Genomic DNA, 22596 nt, shown 5'->3' with positions numbered 1-22596 from the left:
GGTTATTTGGCTTTTAAAAATTATTGAATTGTAGTTCTTTATATTTTCTGGGCACAAGTTCCATATCAGATATATGATTTGCAAATATTTTCTCCCATTCTGTGGGTTGTCTTTTCACTTCCTTGATGGAGTCCTTTCAAGAATAAAGTTTTAATTTTGAAGAAGTCAAATTTATTTTTTCTTTTGTCTCTTGTGCTTATGGTCTAATATATAAGAAGGGTTTGCCTAACTCAATGGTTATGAAGATTTACTTCTGTGTTTCATAGGTTTAACTCTTACATTTAGGTATTTGATTGTGTATGATGTGAGATAGATATACAGATAGATGCATACAGATATCCAGTTGTCCCAGCACCATTTGTTGAAAAGACTAGTCTTTCGCTATTGAATTGGGTTGGCATCCTTGTCAAAAATCAAATGACCATCAATCTAAGGGTTTATTTCTGGACTCTCAGTTTTATCCCATTAATCTACGTATCTGTCCTTATGCCAGTACTGTACTGTCGATTACTGTAGCTTTGTAGTAGGTTTTAAAATCATGAAGTGTGAGTCCTTCAACTTTGTTCTTTTTTCAAGACTGTTTTGACTATTCTGGATACCTTGCATTACCCTAAGGATTTTAGGATCAACTTTTCAATTTCTGCTAAGAAGCCAGGTGGAATTTTGATAGGGATTGCATTGAGTCTGTAGATCAATTTGGAGGGTACTGTCATCTAACAATATTAAGTTTCCAGATCCATGAACTATCCTACTTTCTTTTGATGCTTATTTCTTATTAATATGGGACTATTAGTGCTCACTGTTGAGGAAAGATGTTATTTTATTTGCATTTCCTCATTGACCCAGGCATTCACTTCCTTTTAAAAATTTGTAAAATTTTCATTCCATTGCAGTGTTAATATTTAGATAGTACAATATTTTAGTCAAATATCAGTATTTTCTATGATATCTATAATATCACTAAGAAATTTCAGTTTATAGAGTTGGGTCCCATATTTAGTTTTCAGATTCCTTTTAATGCAAAAATGAGGAAGATGGATCATTTATGTACAATCAGGTGATTAATTTACTGAATTTGATTCCATTTTATTCTTAAAATTTAACTTTAAATTTTAGTGTACAAGTGTATATATTTATTGAACTAATGTGATACCACTTAATGTTGAATCCTAACGACTATAATCTGACTTAATTAACTCTTAGAACGTTAGAAAAAGCTAATGATTCTTTTCCCCCTCTGCTGTAGTCGGTGGTAGATGATTGGATAGAGTCATACAAGCATGACCGAGATATAGCACTTCTTGACCTCATCAACTTTTTTATTCAGTGTTCAGGCTGTAAAGGTAAGATATATTTATTTTGGAAGCAGAATGTTCTCAAATGTTCTCTTCTTTTTTGTTTCACCTAAAGATTATTAGCACTTTATGTGGAAACTAATGCCACGATACTGAGTTATTTGCATTATAACCATACAAAACGTATGTAAGGAAAAAAGAGCAAAGAACAAAGAGAGAAAGTCTGTTGAGACTGTTATATTCATATGTGAAAGTTAACTAAAAACTTGGCAATTTATAATTATTATGTTACTTTGTTAGATGTATTTCCCACTTTCAGCATCTGGTTTTAGGAGCAAAGAAATGGATTAAGAGGGAGGAGAGGGGCTTCCCTGGTGGCGCAGTGGTTGAGAATCCACCTGCCGATGCAGGGGACACGGGTTCGTGCCCCGGTCTGGGAAGATCCCACATGCCGCAGAGCGGCTGGGCCCATGAGCCATGGCCACTGAGCCTGCGCGTCCGGAGCCTGTGCTCCGCAACGGGAGAGACCACAACAGTGAGAGGCCCACGTACCACAAAAAAAAAGGGGTGGGGGAGGAGGAAAATAATGAAGAGATACAGGTTCAAGTGGCAGGGAATTGTAAAGTGTAGGGAGTTAAAAAGTGCCATGAATAACAGTGAGTAAGTAAGTAGGTAAGTAAGTAAGTAAAGTAAGGTATTGGTGACATTTACAGGGTTTTTTTCCCTAAAAGGTAGAGAAACTGGAGTGGGGAGTGGGGTCTTTTTTAAAGTGTTTATACTTTATTTTAAAAGATTTTGAAGTAAGAGTAGGGAAAATATAAAATGTCTTCCCTGAGACAAAAACATGTAGCACACACATTTGGCCAGGGGGACAAAATTGTGTAAGTTGGGGAGTCATACGTCCTGATTTGGATCAGTAAATGAGTTAGTCAAGATCATGGGCAGGTTCTGATTTATTCTGTGTCTCCCTAATACTTGGCCCATCCTTGAAATTCTAGAAGATGCACAGGCTAATAAATGTTACAGAGTTTTCCAAGGGTATTACATTTTTTAATGAAAGTGGCACCAAAAACATGGGCATTAGAAGTTAGGAGGAGGGAAGATTGCCTAAAAGTATATCTAAAAAATTAAGGTGCTAAAGAATGACTGATTTAATAAACAAATCTGAAAAGAGATCCCAGTGAACAATTTACTTATGTCTACTTTAATTCTTCAAAACTTCTTTTAAAATCCTGTCATTGGAATTGGAAAAAAAGTAACATTTTAAGAACTGTGTATTTTATGAGGTCGATCACAACTTTCAGTGCAGTCTGCATGTTAAGTGTTATATATGTGAGGCCTGATAACAAATTTATTAACTTCTTGAGTCTATGGTCTTCATAATGCCATTAATATGGCCTTTTTTTTTTTTTTTGTGGTATGCGGGCCTCACTGTTGTGGCCTCTCCCTTGCGGAGCACAGGCTCCGGACGCGCAGCCTCAGCGGCCATGGCTCACGGGCCCAGCCGCTCCGCGGCACGTGGGATCTTCCCGGACTGGGGCACGAACCCGTGTCCCCTGCATCGGCAGGCGGATTCTCAACCACTGCGCCACCAGGGAAGCCCCTAATATGGCCATTTATGAGAAATTGTAATGTCTTGTCTTTAGAGTGCAGAGTTGCCTAGTTTACTTCTTAGCTAAAGGTAGCTGTAAATCAGTATTAGAAAATTCTACTGAATCTGCTTAGAGAAGTGTTGTAGTAATGATAGTATGATGAACCAGATTAACTCTTTAGAAAGTGAGATATGTTGATATTATTTTTTTTGTCTATGTCCATTCCATCTTTCTGGAGTAGAAGGGTACAAGTACCTGTTTGTAGTGTTATGTAATCAAAGGCAATGTCCTTTCTCTTTAGATTCTTTGAAAATGGAAGGTTGATTGCAGAACAACTGAATAGGTGCCAGGAATAATTTAATGAGTTGAAATTCTAATTTTTATATTCAGTCTTACCTATTATTACTATAGTTTGATCAGTTTTAGTTTCCTAACTAGGCTTCTGAATTGCAGTTTTAAAACAAAGCCGTAGTCAGAGCATTCCCCTTTATCAGATACATTCCTTTTCTGGCCATCACTGTATTTATAAATCAGGAGCTTGCCCATTAAACATTTGGACATACCTTGTCACAAACAAGGTTGTGAAAATTTTGAAAAATTGAAGGTGTTGAAAACTTAGGTAGATTTAAACACTGCTATAATATTTATTTTAGAAGCAAGGAAGCTTCATAAAGAGGAATTTACAATGTAATCAAAGTTAAGGTCATTAAGTACTTACAAAACATACTCAAAAATATTTTGGTAGAATTCTTTTATAAATGAGTTAGAAACATGCTTAAGTATATACAGTGTACCTTTTCCTGTGGATTTAGGATTGTTATTATGAGCATCAGTTATTTTACTGTAGTTATGCCTTCTGAAGTGTTGAGGTATGTGGAGAGATGTTTGGCCCTACACCGAATGGCTCCAGACTGCTCTGTGGTTGGTGATTCTGTGGCCAGTTGTTTCCTTCTTTCTTTCCTGGTCAGCTGTCACTTTTCAGTTTACCAGTTTTTAAAGCAGTCTTGCTTCATGTCCCCCACACTTGGAAGGCAGTGGGAGCTGGCCTGATGTCCTTATGGCACCTTTACACCTGCCTCAGGAGTTATATGCATGGAGTTTGTGACGGCTAGTTTGTTTTCTGCTTATATTTGGGCTTATGGCTGTTACATGGTCTATGAGATGAGAGGAGGAGCTTTAGAAGTTTGTCAAAATGTACGCAATATGTTTACTTTGCGATTTATTTATATATAAATGCTTATTTCGTAGAAATTATTTCAGGGATTGAGTTTATTTGTCCTTCTCTAGCGCTGCCAAATTTACAGTACCTGGGTATAAAGTATGAGAAGGTTCTGGAGATACATCCGTGGCTCTAGATATAAATTAAAAACCCCTCAAAAGGTTTTTGAGAATGTGCTTCTTTAGTCAGGGAAATCATACTTTCTTTCATATTTGTTAATATTTTTAAACAATCATTTGGTTTTTTAATGTGGTAAGTAAGGGCTCTTTCACAGTACCAGTAGAAATTGATCTCACCTGGGGCTGGGCAGCAAGATGTAGACTAATAATCTCATACAAATTATTTAACTTCTCTTTGTCTTAGCATCGGTTTCCTCATCTGTAAAGCCAGTATTATAGTACCTCCTATATAGGCTTGTTACCAGGGCTGAAGTTGCTGGTGCACATGCGGCTCAATGGATGTTAGTTCCTATTCTACTCCTGCTGGTTTTGTTATGCTACTGGAAGGTCTTCAGATTGCATGCCCATAGAGAGAGGGAGCTCACATAGCGGTTGTTCTTTTCAGAGTTGGGGTTGGAAAGAGAGTCAGATGTTCTATTGTTGTTTTAAAATTTATATGCACACACACATGTGCATGCATATATAAAATAGAGCTTGGTCAATTGAAATATATCTAACTTTTATAATAAATCTCACATTCCTGTACCAAGACATTCTTTTATTTTTAAATTAAAAATTTTTTTTTTGTTTGGCTGTGCCGTGCTGCACGTAGGATCTTAGTTCCCCAACCAGGGATCGAACCCATGCCCTCTGCATTGGGAGTGTGGAGTCGTTTATTTTATTTTATTTTATTTATTTATTTATTTTTTTGCGGTATGCGGGCCTCTCACCATTGTGGCCTCTCTCGTTGCGGAGCACAGGCTCCGGACGCGCAGGCTCAGCGGCCATGGCTCATGGGCCCAGCCACTCTGCGGCATGTGGGATCTTCCCAGACCGGGGCACGAACCCGCGTCCCCTGCATCGGTAGGCGGGCTCTCAACCACTGCGCCACCTGGGAAACCCCGGGAGTGTGGAGTCTTAACCACTGGACTGCCAGGGAAGCCCCAAGACATTCCTTTAGATGTTACTATATTTATGGTATTCATAGTGATTAGACTGGCAAAGAATAAATAATCTAGCATTAGAAATGTGGTTTAAGAAATTCACTTTTTACATTTTTTCTTTTTTTAAAAAAATCTGACACCCCGTCAGTGGAAATTCATGTATGACTTCTTTCATTGTCTCCTACTCATAACTTTTTCCTAAAAACCCCTTTTTTGATATTTGACCTATACCTGGCTAACTTTTACTACTTTTTTTTTTGAAATACAGTTGATTTACAGTGTTGTGTTAATTTCAGGTGTACAGCAAAGTGATACAGTTATACTACTTGTAATGTGCATCTTTTCTCCTCACCTCTTCCATACTCCTTTAAAACTCTAAATGTCCTTATAAGAAACACCTACTTATCCAGATCTTTTTTTTTTTTTTTTTTTGGTCTGAGCTGTAGCCTTTCTTGGCTTTTCTTTTTTTTTTTTTTTTTTTTTTTTTTTTTTTTTTTTTTTGTGGTACGCGGGGCCTCTCACTGTTGTGGCCTCTCCCGTTGCGGGGCACAGGCTCCGGACGCACAGGCTCAGCGGCCATGGCTCACGGGCCCAGCCGCTCCGCGGCATGTGGGATCTTCCCGTACCGGGGCACGAACCCGTGTCCCCTGCATCGGCAGGCGGATTCTCAACCACTGCGCCACCAGGGAAGCCCGCCTTTCTTGGCTTTTCAACTCATTTGGGCATTTATTATGTACTAACTTTAATACTTTATTTTTCCCTTTCTCTCTGCTCCCCCCCGCCATTATTCTTCGTTTAAACTTACAACTAGATTACAGGCTTCTGGATGAGCAGGGACTACAGCTTACTATTTATGTTTATTTGAAGCCCTTTAAGGGGGATGATGGGATGTAGTTGCCTTACGTATTGTACTTAATAAAGAAACCTGGCTAAAGTGAAGTCTACCTGTTACTCTTTCCCTTATTTTCTTCAGGTTCATCCTCAAGGTTTTAAATGTTACCCTGGATGCTGCCTCATGCTTGATGACATATGCTTTATATTAAAGGGTCTTAGTCATGCTAGGCATGAGTAAAGTAAGTCAAGTAGAAATGGCTAAGGTTGATTGTTCTAGGAAGAAAAGATACCTGTCAGAAGTGTGGGGCTGTTTTCTTGTATATGTTGAGAATGGCATTTGTGCTTTATAGGGTTGAGTAACATGGTAAAGATCAGGTGATATTGAAGTACACCTTATTGTGTGATTGTAGACATTTTAGTGTTAGAGATGGACTTAGAAGTTATTTTTTAAATTTACCATTAACTTCTTACACTTGCAAATTTCAGGTGTTGTCACAGCAGAAATGTTTAGACATATGCAGAACTCTGAAATAATTCGAAAAATGACAGAAGAGTTTGATGAGGTAAGTTATTACCCTAAATGTTATAATTTTATGCATCTTGATCTTGATTTACTCTTCAGAGTATTAAATTCTAAATGTTAGTGTTGTGGGTAAGAGCTTTGGCAGTAGAAATCCAATCAAATGATGGCCATGTGAGCTTGGGCAAGTTGTCTTAGCATCAGTTTCATCATCTGTAAAATGGAGCTAAAAATACTTACAAGGCTGTTATGAAAATTGAATGCAGTAATGTTTGAAAAATTCCTTAGCATTTTACAATGCCTGGCATATAGTAAGAACTTAATAAATGGTAGCTGTTTTTATTTGTCAAAAAATTGAAATTTCAAGGAAGAATAAAATTAAGTGCCTACAAACATACCTTAGAATGTTGTAGAAGGAAGATTCGATAAATACTTGGGGAACCAGGGGGAAGCTTAGGCAAAGGAAAATACATACATACATATATATATATATATATATATATATAAAATTGTTTAAAGTCTTATTTATGTTTCAAATATGAGTAGTAAGAACAATACAAATCCATAATAAGTAGTAGCTTAGACTTTAGTTGATCCTTTATCACAGTGATGTCTTTAAAGTATTGTTGCCAATAAAGACATATTTAGATTTACTATAATGTAAACTCCTTCAGGGCAGGGGTTTTTGTTTGTTTTGTTCACAGCTATATTCCAGCACCAGTAGTTTTACTCTTTAAAGCTTTTCACCATGAATTTTCAAGTAGAAAGCCCTGTCTTGTTTGAGTTTTATTTGATTTTTTTTTTTTTTTTTGCTTACTCAGATGAAGGAGCTTTCAACTATCATTCTAAAAGATAGACAAGAGTTGTTAAAATGGCTTTGATGATCACTAAGTGCTATTAATCAGTCTCTAAGTAATTGAGATATAATTATGAGGAATGCTATTATTTTAACTTTCTGATATTAAGTGTTTTAGTGAGAACTTTCTTTCTTCTAAACAGCTATTTGAAACAAGAATCCTGAAATAAGATTTGAAAATATCAGCAAACCAAGTTGCTAACAGCAATTAAGATGACACTTTTCAATATAGCACTAAATGAGCCAATCAGAAAATGTGGAAGAAAACCTTTTTGTGGAGTATTAGGACCTTATTCTCAGATGAGACATAGTTCAACTTGTTTATGGCATGACTTAAAATTTTTAAAAATGTATGGCTCTAACGACAAAATTTAATTGTTAAAAATTTTACTAAACCATACTGATAAAATGACCTTAAGTTCCTAGGACATTCTTGTCAGAAACTCTTACTTTTAGAGGTTCTGTGTAGTATTGATCTGTTTTTATCTTTATGACTTGCTTGTTTTTAATGATTTATGGAGGACCTCAATATATCTTCATTGGTGAATGCCCCATCTTATATACAGGAGTACTTGAGTACCTGTCTTTCCAGGTCATTCTAGCTACATTTCCATTTGTTAAAAAATTATGTCATTGTTTACATCTGCTGACTATTTGATGTCCTGAAGCTAATGAAAACATACATTTTAATCCTTCGATTATTTATAACTCATACATCAATCCATTAGACTGGCTAAGAAAGTGATTTCATCATTTTGAATCCATTAAAACATATAACTTTGGTTTGATGTTCGTTTGGTTTTGTTTTAAAGAAATTTAGTAACTCTACCTTTGCTTATCAGAATAATGTTTTGTTTGATGGGAGAGGCTTTTCATTTTGGTATGTAATTGGTATCCGTTTTCATTGGTTAGAGTGAATTCAGAATATCCATTTTGGTTTTTTTAAAGATTTATATATTTATATATTTATTTACTTTGGACTGCATCAGGTCTTAGTTGCAGCATGCGGGATGTTTGTTGAGGCAAGTGGGATCTTTATTTGCGGCTCACGGGCTTCTCTTTAGTTGTGGAGTGCAGATTCCAGAGTACGTGGGCTCTGTAGTTTGCGGCATGCGGGCTCTCTAGTTGAGGTGCGAGTTCAGTAGTTGTAGCTTGTGGGCTTAGTTGCCCCGCAGCATATGGTATCCCAGTTCCCTGTCTAGGGATCGAACCTGTGTCCCCTGCATATTGTAAGGCAGATTCTTTACCACTGGACCACCAGGGAAGTCCTATCCATTTTGATCTTAAATAAAAGAGATGTGTTCAAAGGTACCTTTACCTTTGCATATTATTCTCCCGCCTACTTTGAGGATTTATTATAGAAGAAAGATGAGATAAAGGAGTCTTTCCTTAAAAAATAAATTTGTTTATTTATTTATATTTTATTTTTGGCTGCATTGGGTCTTCATTGCTGTGCGCGGGCTTTCTCTCATTGCAGCAAGCGGGGGCTACTCTTTGTTGTGGTGCGCAGGTTTCTCATTGTGGTGGCTTCTCTTGTGCAGGGCATAGGCGCTAGGCGTGTGGACTTAAGTAGTTGTTGCACGTGGGCTCAGTAGTCGTGGCTTGCAGGCTCCAGAGCACAGGCTCAGTAGTTGTGGTGCACGGGCTTAGTTGCTCCGTGGCATGTGAGATCGTCTCGGACCAGGGCTCGAACCTGTGTCCCCTGCATTAGCAGCCGGATTCTTAACCACTGCGCCACCAGGGAGGTCCGATAAAGGAGTCTTTTCAGCTTCTGCCTAGGGTATTTGAAAAAAAAAAAGTAAAAGTTTATTAAGTCATGTGTTTTAAATGAAATTGCTGTTTAAAATTTCTGTTTTAGGATAGTGGAGATTATCCACTTACCATGGCTGGTCCTCAGTGGAAGAAGTTCAAATCCAGTTTCTGTGAATTCATTGGCGTATTAGTACGGCAGTGTCAATATAGTATCATATATGATGAGTACATGATGGATACGGTCATTTCACTTCTTACAGGATTGTCTGACTCACAAGTCAGAGCATTTCGACACACAAGCACCCTGGCAGGTCAGTATTTAGAAATATTTTCTGTGCATTTTCTTAGGTTAGAGATGAAAATGATTTTCGTTAAAAGAAATGAAATAATGGTGACAAATTAATTTTGTTTATTAAGTAGCCCCTAAGAGGACACTCTCCCCTCTCCTTCAACCCTCACGAATTACTGGGAATGGAGTGATATTTTCAGTTTTGATTCTCTGAAGGCATACTACAGTTAATTTTCTTGTGGTAAACCTACTTGATTCCTATCCACCTCTTCTCCCTTTCTGTGGCATAGTGATCTTTTGGGTTCTTGAAATATGTTTTATCAAGGAAGGTATTGACAGCAAATTTGGGGAACAGTCATTTTGGGTATGTAGTTCTAAATGACCTTTATGCATAGTCTCTGCTAGCATAGTCCCTCCTGGTATGATGGTCACTACAGGATGATGCTTCTTTAATCACACCACAAAAAGTTGATTTTTCTTATGCTTCTGAGTAACTTTAGGCTGAGTCAAATTCTTTGATCTTTAAATTTTAATGAAATGAGTTACATTTTTAAGGCTCACATGATTAATTCTAGAACAGTGGTTTTTAGTGTTGATGTTGATAAAATGTTCTGGTTTCTCTTTTGTGCTGAAAGTACTGTTATTGAAAATGTGCTTTTTGGTTTGAGTTTGAATAAATCAACTAGGCTTTACTTGTTACTATAGTATTCTAAGCCTTAATGATAGAATATTTTGATTTCTACAAAATTTTTTCTTTCTCTAAGTGTGGGATGTTTTTTTCCTTTAGAGTATTTCCTCAGAGAATTAAAGCTATGATTAAACATGTACTTCTGCTCAGCCCTCCGTTTAAAAAAAATAAAATGCATACAATCAACCTGTAGGTTTTGCTTTTAGATTTGAGGTCACAAAATATGAATGTGATCTTGCTCTGTGAATTTAGGTAGCTTTGATGTTAAGAACTTGAACAGTTAAAGTAAATTAAAACATATATGATGGGGTAAGGTGGGTAATTTTAGATCAGAATGACAAACTGGTTTGCTGAAGGTATGGAATAGCTCAGAGCAGAAGATTGGGAATCTCTTTTCAAGAGAGCCAGCCAGTAGCCACAAATTAAGGTTTAGTTTTGTGGTGTTCTATCACGCAGTGAACCAGGTCTGAGACATAGTCTGGACTAAGCTATATTAAGCATAAAGTGTTCAGATATTTCAATTAATAAGTTTGAAGTCACAGGCAGTGAGTCTTGTCTCAGTAGCAAGAGTTCAGTAACAGAAGGTAGAGATCTGGAGGAACTCTGATAAAAAGCACTTTATTGAGTGATATTTTACTCTTTGTACTTTTGACTTTTCATCTAGATCTGTCCTTCATAATCGCACCATTGTCTTTATGATGATATGTAATAGAGTAAAATTAAAGGAAATCAAATACTGATAAAACTGTCCAACATTTCTACACACTGTACTTTGATAAAAAGCACTTAAGTTCCCTCCCCCTTTGGTTACTGGATAGCTAAATGACTGCTGTATGAATCAAAATTTATTTAGAAGGTGAATTGTGGTCATTGTAGGGGACATATATATCAAAGTATAGTGGAATTTGAGCAAAGTCTAGAGTCAGATTACCTAGTTTTCAATCTTGGTTTAACTATGTATATGAACTGTGTAGTCTGAGGCAAATTTCTTAATCTCCCTGAGCTTCAGGTTCTTCATGAATGAAATGAGGATAATACTTAACTTTGAGGGCTGTTGTAAGGATTAAGAGTTAATCCATGAAAAGTATTTAGCATAGGTAACTGACATAGTAAGTATTCAATACACATTAGCTGTTGTTTTACTATTGTTGTTGTCATTTGTAGCAGCTATATTTTTCTTTTCTGTTAGAAGTGGAACAGCCCATCTTGTTTTTAATTTCTCTTAATTTGATCTTAACTTGTAAATTTTTGTGTCTGTGAGACTAAGTTCAACATTTTCCATTTAAAAATAGCTATGAAGTTGATGACAGCTTTGGTGAATGTGGCACTAAATCTTAGCATTAATATGGATAATACACAAAGACAATATGAGGCAGAACGGAATAAAATGATTGGAAAACGAGCCAATGAGAGACTAGAACTCCTGCTACAGAAGCGGAAAGAGGTACGTACACTTTTGCAGTGAATATTTAAGCTATTAATCTGTAACTAACTTGGTCACCATTAATTATGATATAACTCTGCTAGTTCATCAGATAAATTTTTTTGAAAAATTTAAGCAACATGTTTCAGGTTGTTTATACATCTAACTTATTTTTGTTGATTATTCATGCCAACAATACCTTCTGTGTATATATTCTTACTGTGTGGACTAGGATTAAGAGTTCAAGGTTTCACATAAGGAGTCCTGGGTCGGTCTGACAAGCTGCTTAATGCTTTAGTGTTATTCATCTCTACTGTGAAAATCTCTCTCCTAACTTCCTCCCTCAGCTTATTGTCAGGATGAAATGAGGTTTCACTTATGTAAAGTCACTTTGAAAAGTAACTTATGAGCTATTTATGCTGTCATAATCTGTGTTTTGGGTTTTTTTGTAGTGTAAGAGGCACTTGGTTAACATTAATGACCACCAAATTCAACTTTGAATGAGGAAAATATATTTTTTCAGTTTTATGCTAAATAATAATAAATAAAATCTTTTGATGTTGTGTTTTTTGGTCATTGTTGTTGTTGTCTCCCCTGCCCCCATGCCGTGCGGCTTGTGGGATCTTAGTTCCCTAACCAGGGATTGAACCCAGGCCCTGGCAGTGAAAGCGCTGAGTCCTAACCACTGGACTGCCAGGGAATTCCCTTGATGTTGTGTTTTTGATTTAAATTCCTCCTTCATTGGTGATGTAATATTTTGCTATCCGATATTGGGGATGTTTATTTTTATTTCTAATAGGCAAAATCTGATGTTTCAGAAATATTACTAATGCAGTTGAGTTACAATATTTGCCGTGGTATTCCATAAATTACTTACTTGAGTTTGACATTTTGGGGGGGTAGTGGTAACTATAATTTAAAAGTTGGTTATTTCTGAGATAGCCAATAACTTTTTAAAATGCCCCCTGCTCAAGAAAAGCCAGAAAAATCTTGCCCACATTTCCACCATGCCTAAACTCCTCATCTTTTTCACGTACGGTTGACCCTTGAACAATACAGGTTTGAACTGTGCAAATCCATTTATACTTGGATTTTTTTCAGTAGTAAATATTACAGTACTTACATGATCCACGGTTGGTTGAATCTTCGGTTGTGGAACCTTGTATGTGGAGAAACTGTGGATACAGAGAAACTGCATATACGGAGGGCCGACTATTAAGTTTTATTTGGATTTTCAACTGTGTGGAGGGTCAGCGTCCCTAGCCCCTGCGTTGTTCAAGGGTCAACTGTAGTTGAAATGAAGAATTGACCTTTTTGCCCCTTAATTTAGTTAATAAATTGCATTGGATGCTTTACTGGATGAACATAATGCATGAAATTATGGCCTGATTCTAAGATTCTGAACATAGAATGAGTGGATATAGGTGAAAAGGGGTTTTGAGTTTAAAATTCTTGTACAATTATAAGATATTAATACTTCTAGCTTGGGTTAAGTTTTTAAACATGTTGAAAGACCACCTGTGCCTTTGACTGTGCTAATGAATACAAGTGCATGCCCTTGTTAGCATTATTTGGAAATGTGAGATTATATTCATGAAAAAAACATTTTACAGAAACATAGAATATAATCTAAAAGCTAATTAATACTTAGTGTGTGAAAGATTTTCCTTGTAATTCTCAAGCTCTGAAACTATTTTCTCTTAACTCTCAAGCTCTGAGTTGAAAATATATGGGAGTAAATAAGTCAACCAAGATTTGAAATGTTTAGTTGATTATTTCAAGTGAGCCTTGTTTCCCTCAAAAATATTTAGCAGGGAGACAAATTTTTTGCCAAGTTATTTTACTCAAATCGTTTTTGTTCTTTGAGCAGGCACTAGTTAACATGACTTTTTATTTTTTTAATTTTTTAATTTTTTTGCGGTACGTGGGCCTCTCACCGCTGTGGCCTCTCCCGTTGTGGAGCACAAGCTCCAGACGCGCAGGCTCAGCGGCCATGGCTCACGGGCCCAGCCGCTCTGCGGCATGTGGGATCTTCCCAGACCGGGGCACGAACCCGTGTCCCCTGCATTGGCAGGCGGACTCTCATCCAGTGCGCCACCAGGGAAGCCCAACATGACTTATTTTTCAGATGCTAAAGACCAAGATAATGAAATATTGTTATGCTTTTTTGATTATATGTTATATAATATGTATTATAATAAACTACATAACAGATTTCTTTATGTACATTTATACAATGAAAATATGTGACCATTTAAAAAATTAGTCTACCAGCTAAACATTAAAAACCAAGTACAAATATTCCAGGTATCAAGGGACTGGGGCTACCTGATAGACAACAGCTGTTAATTTTTGTATGTGGACACTTTTCGTTTAGTGGAATTAAGAATTGGGTGCTCACTTCGGCATCACATGTACTAAAATTGGAACAAGAAGATTAGCATGGCCCCTGTGCAAGGATGACACGCAAATTCGTGAAGTGTTCCATATTTTTGTTATAAAGCAGAAACTAACACACCATTGTAAAGCAATTATACTCCAATAAAGATGTTAAAAAAAGGAATTGGGGGTAATAACCAAAACACTGGAGAAACCTGCATTTGTGCTTGTAACAACTTTTAGATGTCCTTTTGGTTCTCTTCCATTACAATTGAAAAGAAATGATGTGTTCTTTTCAGCTTCAAGAAAATCAAGATGAAATAGAAAATATGATGAATGCAATATTTAAGGGAGTGTTTGTACATAGATACCGGTAAGTCAGGACAGTTTTTTTTTTAATGTAACTCTTATTCTGTTCAAGTTTGGATATTTAGTGGTTTAGGCAATATAAATTTAGTGGAAATCGTGTTAGAGTAAGATCAGTGTTAGAATCTAAGCTCTTCCACTGATTGAGACACTCTGTGCAAGTTACTTAACTGCTCTCAACTTTGTTTTCTATCTGAAAATGGGGTAATGTTGTGCTTGACTTGTAGATGCCCAGAAAATGGAAGCTACTGCTGTTATTAGGAGTCAGGGTACAGAATACTTAATTGATTTTGGAGGTACTATGTTAGTAGAGACTGTACGTTCTGATTCCTGACTCTTTCCTCTTCCATTTGAATATCAGTGGGAAAAGCTGGATAGATTTAAGTGAGATGTTTCCCTTATTTTGAATGAGTAGAGGAAAGAAATAGGTAATCTTACCACCATTTCTGCTGTAACCTATTCTTTAAATGTTGGTGGCATGTTTATTTAACTTCTCCGTCATTTCCTTAACTTGGCAGTTATTGAATCAGGTTAATACTTCCTTTGTAATATCCCTTTGTCTATTCTTACCTTTTTATTTCTGTTGTCACCATTACCTTAGTCTGTTCCCTCGTCATTCTCATGCCTAGAGATTATTGCAGTTGTCTTAAAATGTTCTTTTGTTGCATCATTATTCTGCTAAAAAGCCTTGAATGACTTACCATTACCTACAGGATGAATTCAAAATAATTTAGTCTGACATTCAAATCCAAATTGAGCTTGGCCTCAATATTAGGTGTAACTAATTCTCACCTGGAAAATATTATCTAACCAGACTAGTGTTCCTGCTGTCTGAACACACCATGCCCAGGAGGTGTGAACAAAGGCTGGGGTATGGCATGGTATAAAAGGTGGGGATTGGATTCTGTTTGTAGGTTTATTTAACTTTAAATATTTATATGGTGATAATTATGCTTTGACAACTAGACTGTAAGCTCTTGGCATTCGGGGGCCATGCTTCAATTCTACTTTTAAATCCCCAGTAATACTTAAGGTAGTGGTATATTCATAGTAGGTATGAAGTATTTGGCGCTGCTTAAATAAACCACAAGCCCTGTGGTATACTGGCACTAATATGCATAATTTTCCTTCCTCCGTGCAGGGATGCAATAGCTGAAATCCGAGCTATTTGCATTGAAGAAATTGGCATTTGGATGAAAATGTATAGTGATGCCTTTCTTAATGACAGTTATTTAAAATATGTTGGTTGGACTATGCATGATAAGGTAAGATATGCTTTTCTTATCGACTGCTTTTCTTTTTACTCATAGGCATAGCTATCTGCTGCTCTCATTCATAGTGACTTATCTGCATATAGGTATAACTGGGAGCACATTCCTATAGGCCTCTCTCCTTTATTCTTTTCTGTCCGCTCCATGAAAATATGGTCTCTATCACATAAAGTACCCTAGTTTTTTAAATCTTGGCCACTGATTTAGCCTTCAATCTTGAAACAATTTTTGTACTGAAACAATTGGATCATGTAGGTGATGGTGGTGGTGGTGAGACATTTCTTAGAGCAGTAAGAAGAATTCTTAACTCTGTTAATATGTAAGTGCTATATATATTTTTAAATTTCTTTAATTTTGATTCTCTTGATAAACATGTATCTTAGCCAGATTATAGGTTACAACTTGGCTTCTGACCTTTTCAATTTTTTTAAATTAATCTACCTTTCTCTTAGTCTGCCTCTTCACAAGCCTTGAAGTTCTTTGTATATATTCCTTACAAATATTACTTTCTGTAAAGGAAAACTTACTGTGAAATATGCTACTATCGTCTTTCACAATAGTATTGCTCTGAAAAAATTTTCAAAAAATTTTCATTTGACCTACAGCAGTAGTAACCCCAAAGGTATTTAGTTTTAAATGTTTATGTATTGCTTCCTATTTTTGCATTATCAAAGATGAGAGTTTCTGAAGAAATGCTATTGTATAGAACATATTTAAAGTAGAAAATATTGTAAGTATCTTGAATATTCAGGTTGAAAATATGCAGAGTTTTAATGCATTTTCTCCTCTTGTTTCATTCAGCAAGGTGAGGTAAGACTCAAATGTCTCACTGCTCTACAAGGGCTTTATTATAACAAAGAGCTTAATTCCAAACTGGAGCTATTTACCAGTCGGTTCAAGGTTAGTATTACTCTAAGTATTTAAAAATTACCTGTTATTTGAAAGTATTTTTTCTGGTTTTCCCTTTAAGAATATTTTAATTATTTTTGTCCTTAGGATAGAATTGTGTCTATGACCCTTGACAAAGAATATGATGTTGCAGTACAAGCAATAAAATTACTCACTCTTGTTTTACAGTAAGTATGTTTTTTTTTTTTTTTTTTTAAAATACTTATTTATTTATTTGGCTGCCCTGGGTCTTAGTTACGGCATGTGGGATCTTTTAGTTGTGGCATGCGGGCTCTTAGTTGTAACATGCACGTGGGCTCTAGTTCCCTGACCAGGGATCGAACCTGGGCTCCCTGCATTGGGAGTGCAGACTCTTAACCACTGGACCACCAGGGAAGTCCAATAGTAAGTATGTATTTATTGCATATTGCTAATGTCTAGTTATCTAAATAATACATTAGAATATTTGGTTTAAATTTATCTAGATCTAAATTTTAATAACGGGGTTTTACGGCAAGAAGTTTAATTTTTTTCATGTAAAGTTGAGAAAACAGGAGGAGAGAACCATTGGACTAGAAAATTCTGAGCTAGGAATTCATGTGTTCTCATTCTCTTGACTAGTTTCCTTTCCATTTTACTGTCTTTAGATGCTCTTGAAATAAAGTTAAACACTTGAATGTGTTAAATATGCCTATCATATTTTGTCACACTATTTTTTAAAAGATTTTATTTATTATTTATTTATTTATTTTTGGCTGTGTTGGGTCTTAGTTGCGGCATGCAGGATCTTCGTTGAGGCATGCGGGATCTTTCGTTGTGGTGCGTGGGCTTCTCTTTAATTGTGGCGTGTGGGTTTTCTCTCTCTAGTTGTGGCGTGCAGGCTCCAGGGCGCGTGGGCTCTGTAGTTGTGGTGCATGGGTTCCAGACTGCATGGGCTCTGTAGTTTGCGGCACGTGGGCTGTAGTTGAGGTGCGAGAGCTCAGTAGTTGTGGCGTGCTCGTTGCCCCTTGGCATGTGGGATCTTAGTTCCCTGACCAGGGATCAAACCTGTGTCCCCTGCATTGTAAGGCAGATTCTTTACCACTGGACGACCAGGGAAGTCCCTTGTCACACTTTTAGAAATTAGTATTTACTGAAACTTATCTGTAAACAATCTGAATTTAAAACATATTCTATTATGTTAAAATGTAAAAGTGATGGAATTCACTTTTTTTCTTTTTAAAAAGGTGTGATGATATATATAAGATTTACCATTTAAACATATTTAAGAGTACAGATCAGTGGAATTAAGGACATTCATATTGTTGTGCAGCCATCACCATTATCCATCTCCAGAACCTTTTTTATCTTCCCATACTGATACTCTGTAGACGACTGCCAAGTGTGATTTTAAGTCATATTGTCTACTCTTTATCTCTGAATTTGATTATTTTAGGTACCTCATATAAGTGGAATTATACAATATTTGCCCTTTTGTAGCAGACTTATTTCACTTAGCATAATGTCTTCAGAGTTCATCCATGTTAGGTTATGTATCAGAATTTTATTCCTTTTTGAGACTCAGTATATTCCATTGTATATATAACACATTTTATTTATTCATTCTTCTATTAATGGACATTTAGGTTGTTAACATGATCCAAATAATTGCAAAAGGGCCTTTTCAAAAAAAAATCATAACATGCTAATTCTGATACTCATATGTATGGGAAAGTCATCATGTAAGAGTAGCCAGCAAAATTCTGATAAAAACTAATGAGACACAACTACCCAGTATGATTTTAAGTCATATTGTAAAACCACAGTAACTTTTATTATTATTATTAATCAAAAAATTGAAGTATAGTTGATTTACAGTGTTGTGTTAATTTCAGGTGTACAGCAAAGTGTTTTGGTTATACATATATATAGTAGGTCCTTGCTGCTTGTATATTTTATACATAGCAGTGTGTATATGTTAATCCCAAACTCCTAATTTATCCCTCCCTCCCCCTACCATGTAACTTTAAAATTTTGGCACTGGTATGTGAATAGACAGAAATCAGTGTCATAGAATAAAGAATAGAGACAAACTTAAATGCATCCAGGAACCTAGTGTAGGGTAAGGGTCGTTTCCTATCAGAAAATAAATGGTTTTGTGACACTTAGGTTCTATTTGGGGGGAAATTAAATTGGATTCATAATTCGACCTTATATAGAAATGATTTCCAGGTGGATGAAATGTTTAAATGTAGATAAATGAGACCATTAAAGTGCTAGATGAAAACTTAGGGGAAGATTAAACATTTATATTTTATATGTAAACTGAGCAATGTCTTTCTGAGCGTGACATAAAACCTAGACATTAAAAAATACTGAATTTTAACTACATGGAAAACTAGAAGAAATAAAAACTAGAAATGTGTATATGACATAAAATATAAACAAACTCAGAAAACAAATGACAGACTGGGCAAAATATTTGCATCATAGGAGTCACTTTCAATAAATCAATAAAAAGAACAGAAACCCAATAGGAAAAGAGTCAAAAGTTAGGAACCACATCATTGACAGAAAATAAAATAAAAATTTAAACATATGAAAATATGTTTAGCCGTACTTAGAGACATGTATATTAAAATGAGACCATCTCTTACCTATTTCTTGATAAAGCTACAAAATGTGTTTGGTAATACACTATGTTGGTAAGGCTTTGCAAAAACAGACCCTTATACATTATTGATGGGACTATGAATTGGTTGGTATAACCTCTTTGGAGCAAAGCTTGGCAGTATCTACTCAAAATATAAAATGCTTACATTCTCTAACATAGTACTATTTGTAATAGAATTTTGGAAATATTCTAGATGATTATTAATAGAGGAAGAATTAAATTTATATATAATAATTAATAGAAGCATCTCATAGGGGTTATCTCATTTAATGCAGCAGTCCTGTGTGAGGAGCATAGTTGTTAACCCCATTTATATGAAATGGACTACATTGCAGTCATTAAAAAGGCAGCTGTACCTCAAAATTTAAATTAGGTGTTTGGGATTAATATATACACACTACTATATATAAAATAGATAATCAACAAGGACATACTGTATAGCACAGGGAACTTTGCTCAGTACTCTGTAATAACCTATATCGGAAAAGAATCTGAAAAAGAATAGATATATGTATATATATAACTGAACCGCTTTGCTGTACACCTGAAACTAACACAACATAGTAAATCTACTATACTTCAATATAAAATAAAAATTAAATTTAAAAAAATCAAAAAAAAAGAAGGCAGCTCTGGATGCACTGACATTTTCTGAGAATTCACTTAACTGGGGGGATTTTGAGCAATCTTAACAACTGCATTTTTCTTTAATTTTTAATTGGATTTAAAAATTATATGCACATGTTATAAAAACATTGAAAGAATCCTGAAGTAAATAAGAAAGTAATAGTGCTCTACTTATACTATTGCATTTTTCTTTAATTAGATTTAAAAATTATAAATTATTATATGCACGTTATAAAAATATTGAAAGAATCCTGAAGTAAATAAGAAAATAATAGTATCCTACTTATATTTCTACAGCTTCTCCCCTCTTCCTCCGTAATACCCTGTGGACATCTTTTTTTTTGTTTCTGGCATTTTAATGAAGGGTAATGGCCATTTTTGTTGATTCAGCCATGTATATACCTAATAACTGAAACTTGTCAGGAACATTCCTTATTGGTTAAAATGAATGAACTACTATACATTTACTATAGTTTCATTGATTTGATTCAATATATATGTATATGTATATATTTTATTATAAGATGGCACAAGTGGTTTTTCTAAAAACGATCCAGTATTACACATCGAGTTAATTTAAAGTGCTTTTGAAACTTTTAACATTTTGGTTTCATTTTTCTCAAAAAGAAGTAATACTTTCTTAGACATCAGACTTCTGGAAACCTTGTGCACAGCAGAAAACCAAAAAGGATCTGAGCTCTTGAACTAACCATCTACTATCCTTAGGCTTTTTTCTCTGATGGTGGTCCTTTGGTTCCTAATTTACATTTAGTGGTAAAAACCTAGATTGTTTATCTCACAATAGACTAAAAGCATATTAGGAGGGAAAGAGGTGCCAGAGGTCAGGACTTAGAATGCAGAGTCCCACTATGGAAGCACCCAACAAGGTTTACCCTGGGGTACTTTGGTTGATGGGCCTAATAATGACTTTGATTTACCAAGATTTTGTTAGGTTTATTTTGTTCTTTTAAAATAAGGTCAGTAAAATGAGCACTGCATTTTAGTAAGATTTTTTTAATGATACATTGTAAAGGTCTTTGGCACTTAAATTTTAATTATTTGCTAAAATGCTTTTGCATTGCCTTATATGGTGTTTAGTACATGGTGAATGAAGTGTTATTCTTCATTGTGAGATAACTGGGGTGTTAGTATATTTTAATGTTGCAATATTGTCTCTTGCCTTAATATTACTATGAAATACATGCAAAATGTTCTCTGATTATTAACTCCATGAGCTCTTAGCATACCACCACTTTTTTTCCTACGTTAGTTTATATTATTTTGTCTTCATTTCCCTTTAGCATATTTGTCACATTGTTATTTCTCTTAGTATATGTTTCATTATACTCGGTATTCACTCTAATTTTACCTCCCATTGATCTTAGGTGTTAACAAAATACTCAGCTGTTTTGTCAGGGGATGCTTTTACTGATAGATGATAATCAAATAAGGTTGATTTCTTCTTTCAACAGAAGTTCTTAATGAAGGTTTTTTTTTTTAACACAAGTTTAAAAGTGAAAGTGTACTATTTTTTAATGTGTGAATATGAATTTTTGTAATCAGTATGCTTAAAATTACAACATTACTTTGAAAACTGCTATTGCTTATTTCCTTTTAGGAGTAGTGAAGAAGTTCTTACTGCAGAAGATTGTGAAAATGTCTATCATCTGGTTTATTCAGCTCATCGGCCAGTAGCAGTAGCAGCTGGAGAATTTCTCTACAAAAAGTAAATCTGTATTTCTGTTGTTCATTTTTCTAAAGTATACTTTAATGGAAGTAATTTATTGTGTTATAATTCATATTAATATATATAACTTATTAAAAATTATTCAGTACTGGTCTTAAGCCTATTTTTACATTACAAAAAAATATTTTTCAAAATAATAAAAGGTTTTACTTCGAGTACTTTGATAACAGTTTGATACAAGAACCACAAGAATCTTTAAGTCTCTTTACTTTTATGTTGCTGTTTAACACCTCAGATTAGGTAGTATAGATAGCAGTGTGAATATCTAATCACCGAAAATATTTAGCAAATGTTACGTAATGGTTTTTAAAGAGAACAGTTTGAACCACTTGGACTAAACTAAGATTTTAAGATTGTAAAATCTTAAAGATTTTATTAAAATGCTCATTTGAGGTGAAGCATTTATTAGAAAGAGTACATGGTGTAACACATTTACACTACAGTTTTCTATTCATTGTTATCCAGTGATAACTTTTGTTGCTTATAAGGAAGAATGATCATGATACCCGTAGAAAGAGGCCACTAAGTTCAGACTTTGGGATAAATTGTGCAAGAAGGATAGAAGGAAAAGACATGTCATTTTTAAAGAGAAGAATGTTTATCATAGATTTATGTGCATAAATGGTATAGGTTAGTCATTGTGATACTTTTATAAAAAGAAATGCTTGCTTAAAATGCAGTAAGGGTTTTAAAAAGAAATAATTCACAATGCAGCTAACTTGAGAAGTTAATTTAAAAGGATTTAGAAGTACCACCAAGTGTGAAGTGTAAAAGGTTTATAGCAATTACTTAGTATAAAGTTGGAAAATACTGTACCTACCCAGCTCCCATGCACTCCTTTGTTAAATGCTTAAATATGGAATTCAGACAGTTTTTTTAAAATTAGGAAATTTTTGTTTGTTTTAAAAGTAAGTATTTTGCATTTATCATAGGCTCTTCAGTCGTCGAGATCCAGAGGAGGATGGAATGATGAAAAGAAGGGGACGACAAGGTCCAAATGCCAACCTTGTTAAGACATTGGTTTTTTTCTTTCTGGAAAGTGAGGTTAGTTGATGTTTGTGTTATAGTTATGTTCAAAACAATTTGGAGGTGGGG

General features: G+C 35.1%; 1 protein-coding gene and 1 pseudogene across 4 annotated transcripts in view; both read left to right on the top strand.

Annotated features, from left to right (window-relative positions):
- Positions 1-22596, top strand: part of STAG2 (STAG2 cohesin complex component) — a 120610-nt gene that overhangs the window by 54927 nt on the left and 43087 nt on the right. For all 4 annotated transcript variants that reach the window (XM_059050058.2, XM_059050056.2, XM_059050053.2 and 1 more), the window contains exons 5-14: positions 1247-1343; positions 6529-6605; positions 9277-9481; positions 11440-11591; positions 14249-14322; positions 15457-15580; positions 16388-16486; positions 16583-16662; positions 21373-21480; positions 22434-22545. In XM_059050058.2, coding sequence (XP_058906041.1) covers positions 1247-1343; positions 6529-6605; positions 9277-9481; positions 11440-11591; positions 14249-14322; positions 15457-15580; positions 16388-16486; positions 16583-16662; positions 21373-21480; positions 22434-22545 — 1128 coding nt within the window. The remainder of the gene's footprint in view (positions 1-1246; positions 1344-6528; positions 6606-9276; positions 9482-11439; positions 11592-14248; positions 14323-15456; positions 15581-16387; positions 16487-16582; positions 16663-21372; positions 21481-22433; positions 22546-22596) is intronic.
- Positions 13964-14064, top strand: LOC131749031 (U6 spliceosomal RNA; annotated as a pseudogene).

The sequence above is a fragment of the Kogia breviceps genome, chromosome X (assembly GCF_026419965.1).
Source record: "Kogia breviceps isolate mKogBre1 chromosome X, mKogBre1 haplotype 1, whole genome shotgun sequence".
In the NCBI taxonomy this organism is placed as follows: domain Eukaryota; kingdom Metazoa; phylum Chordata; class Mammalia; order Artiodactyla; family Physeteridae; genus Kogia; species Kogia breviceps.
Note: the sequence above shows the minus strand (reverse complement) of the source record. Positions and strands in the feature narration are given on the sequence as shown.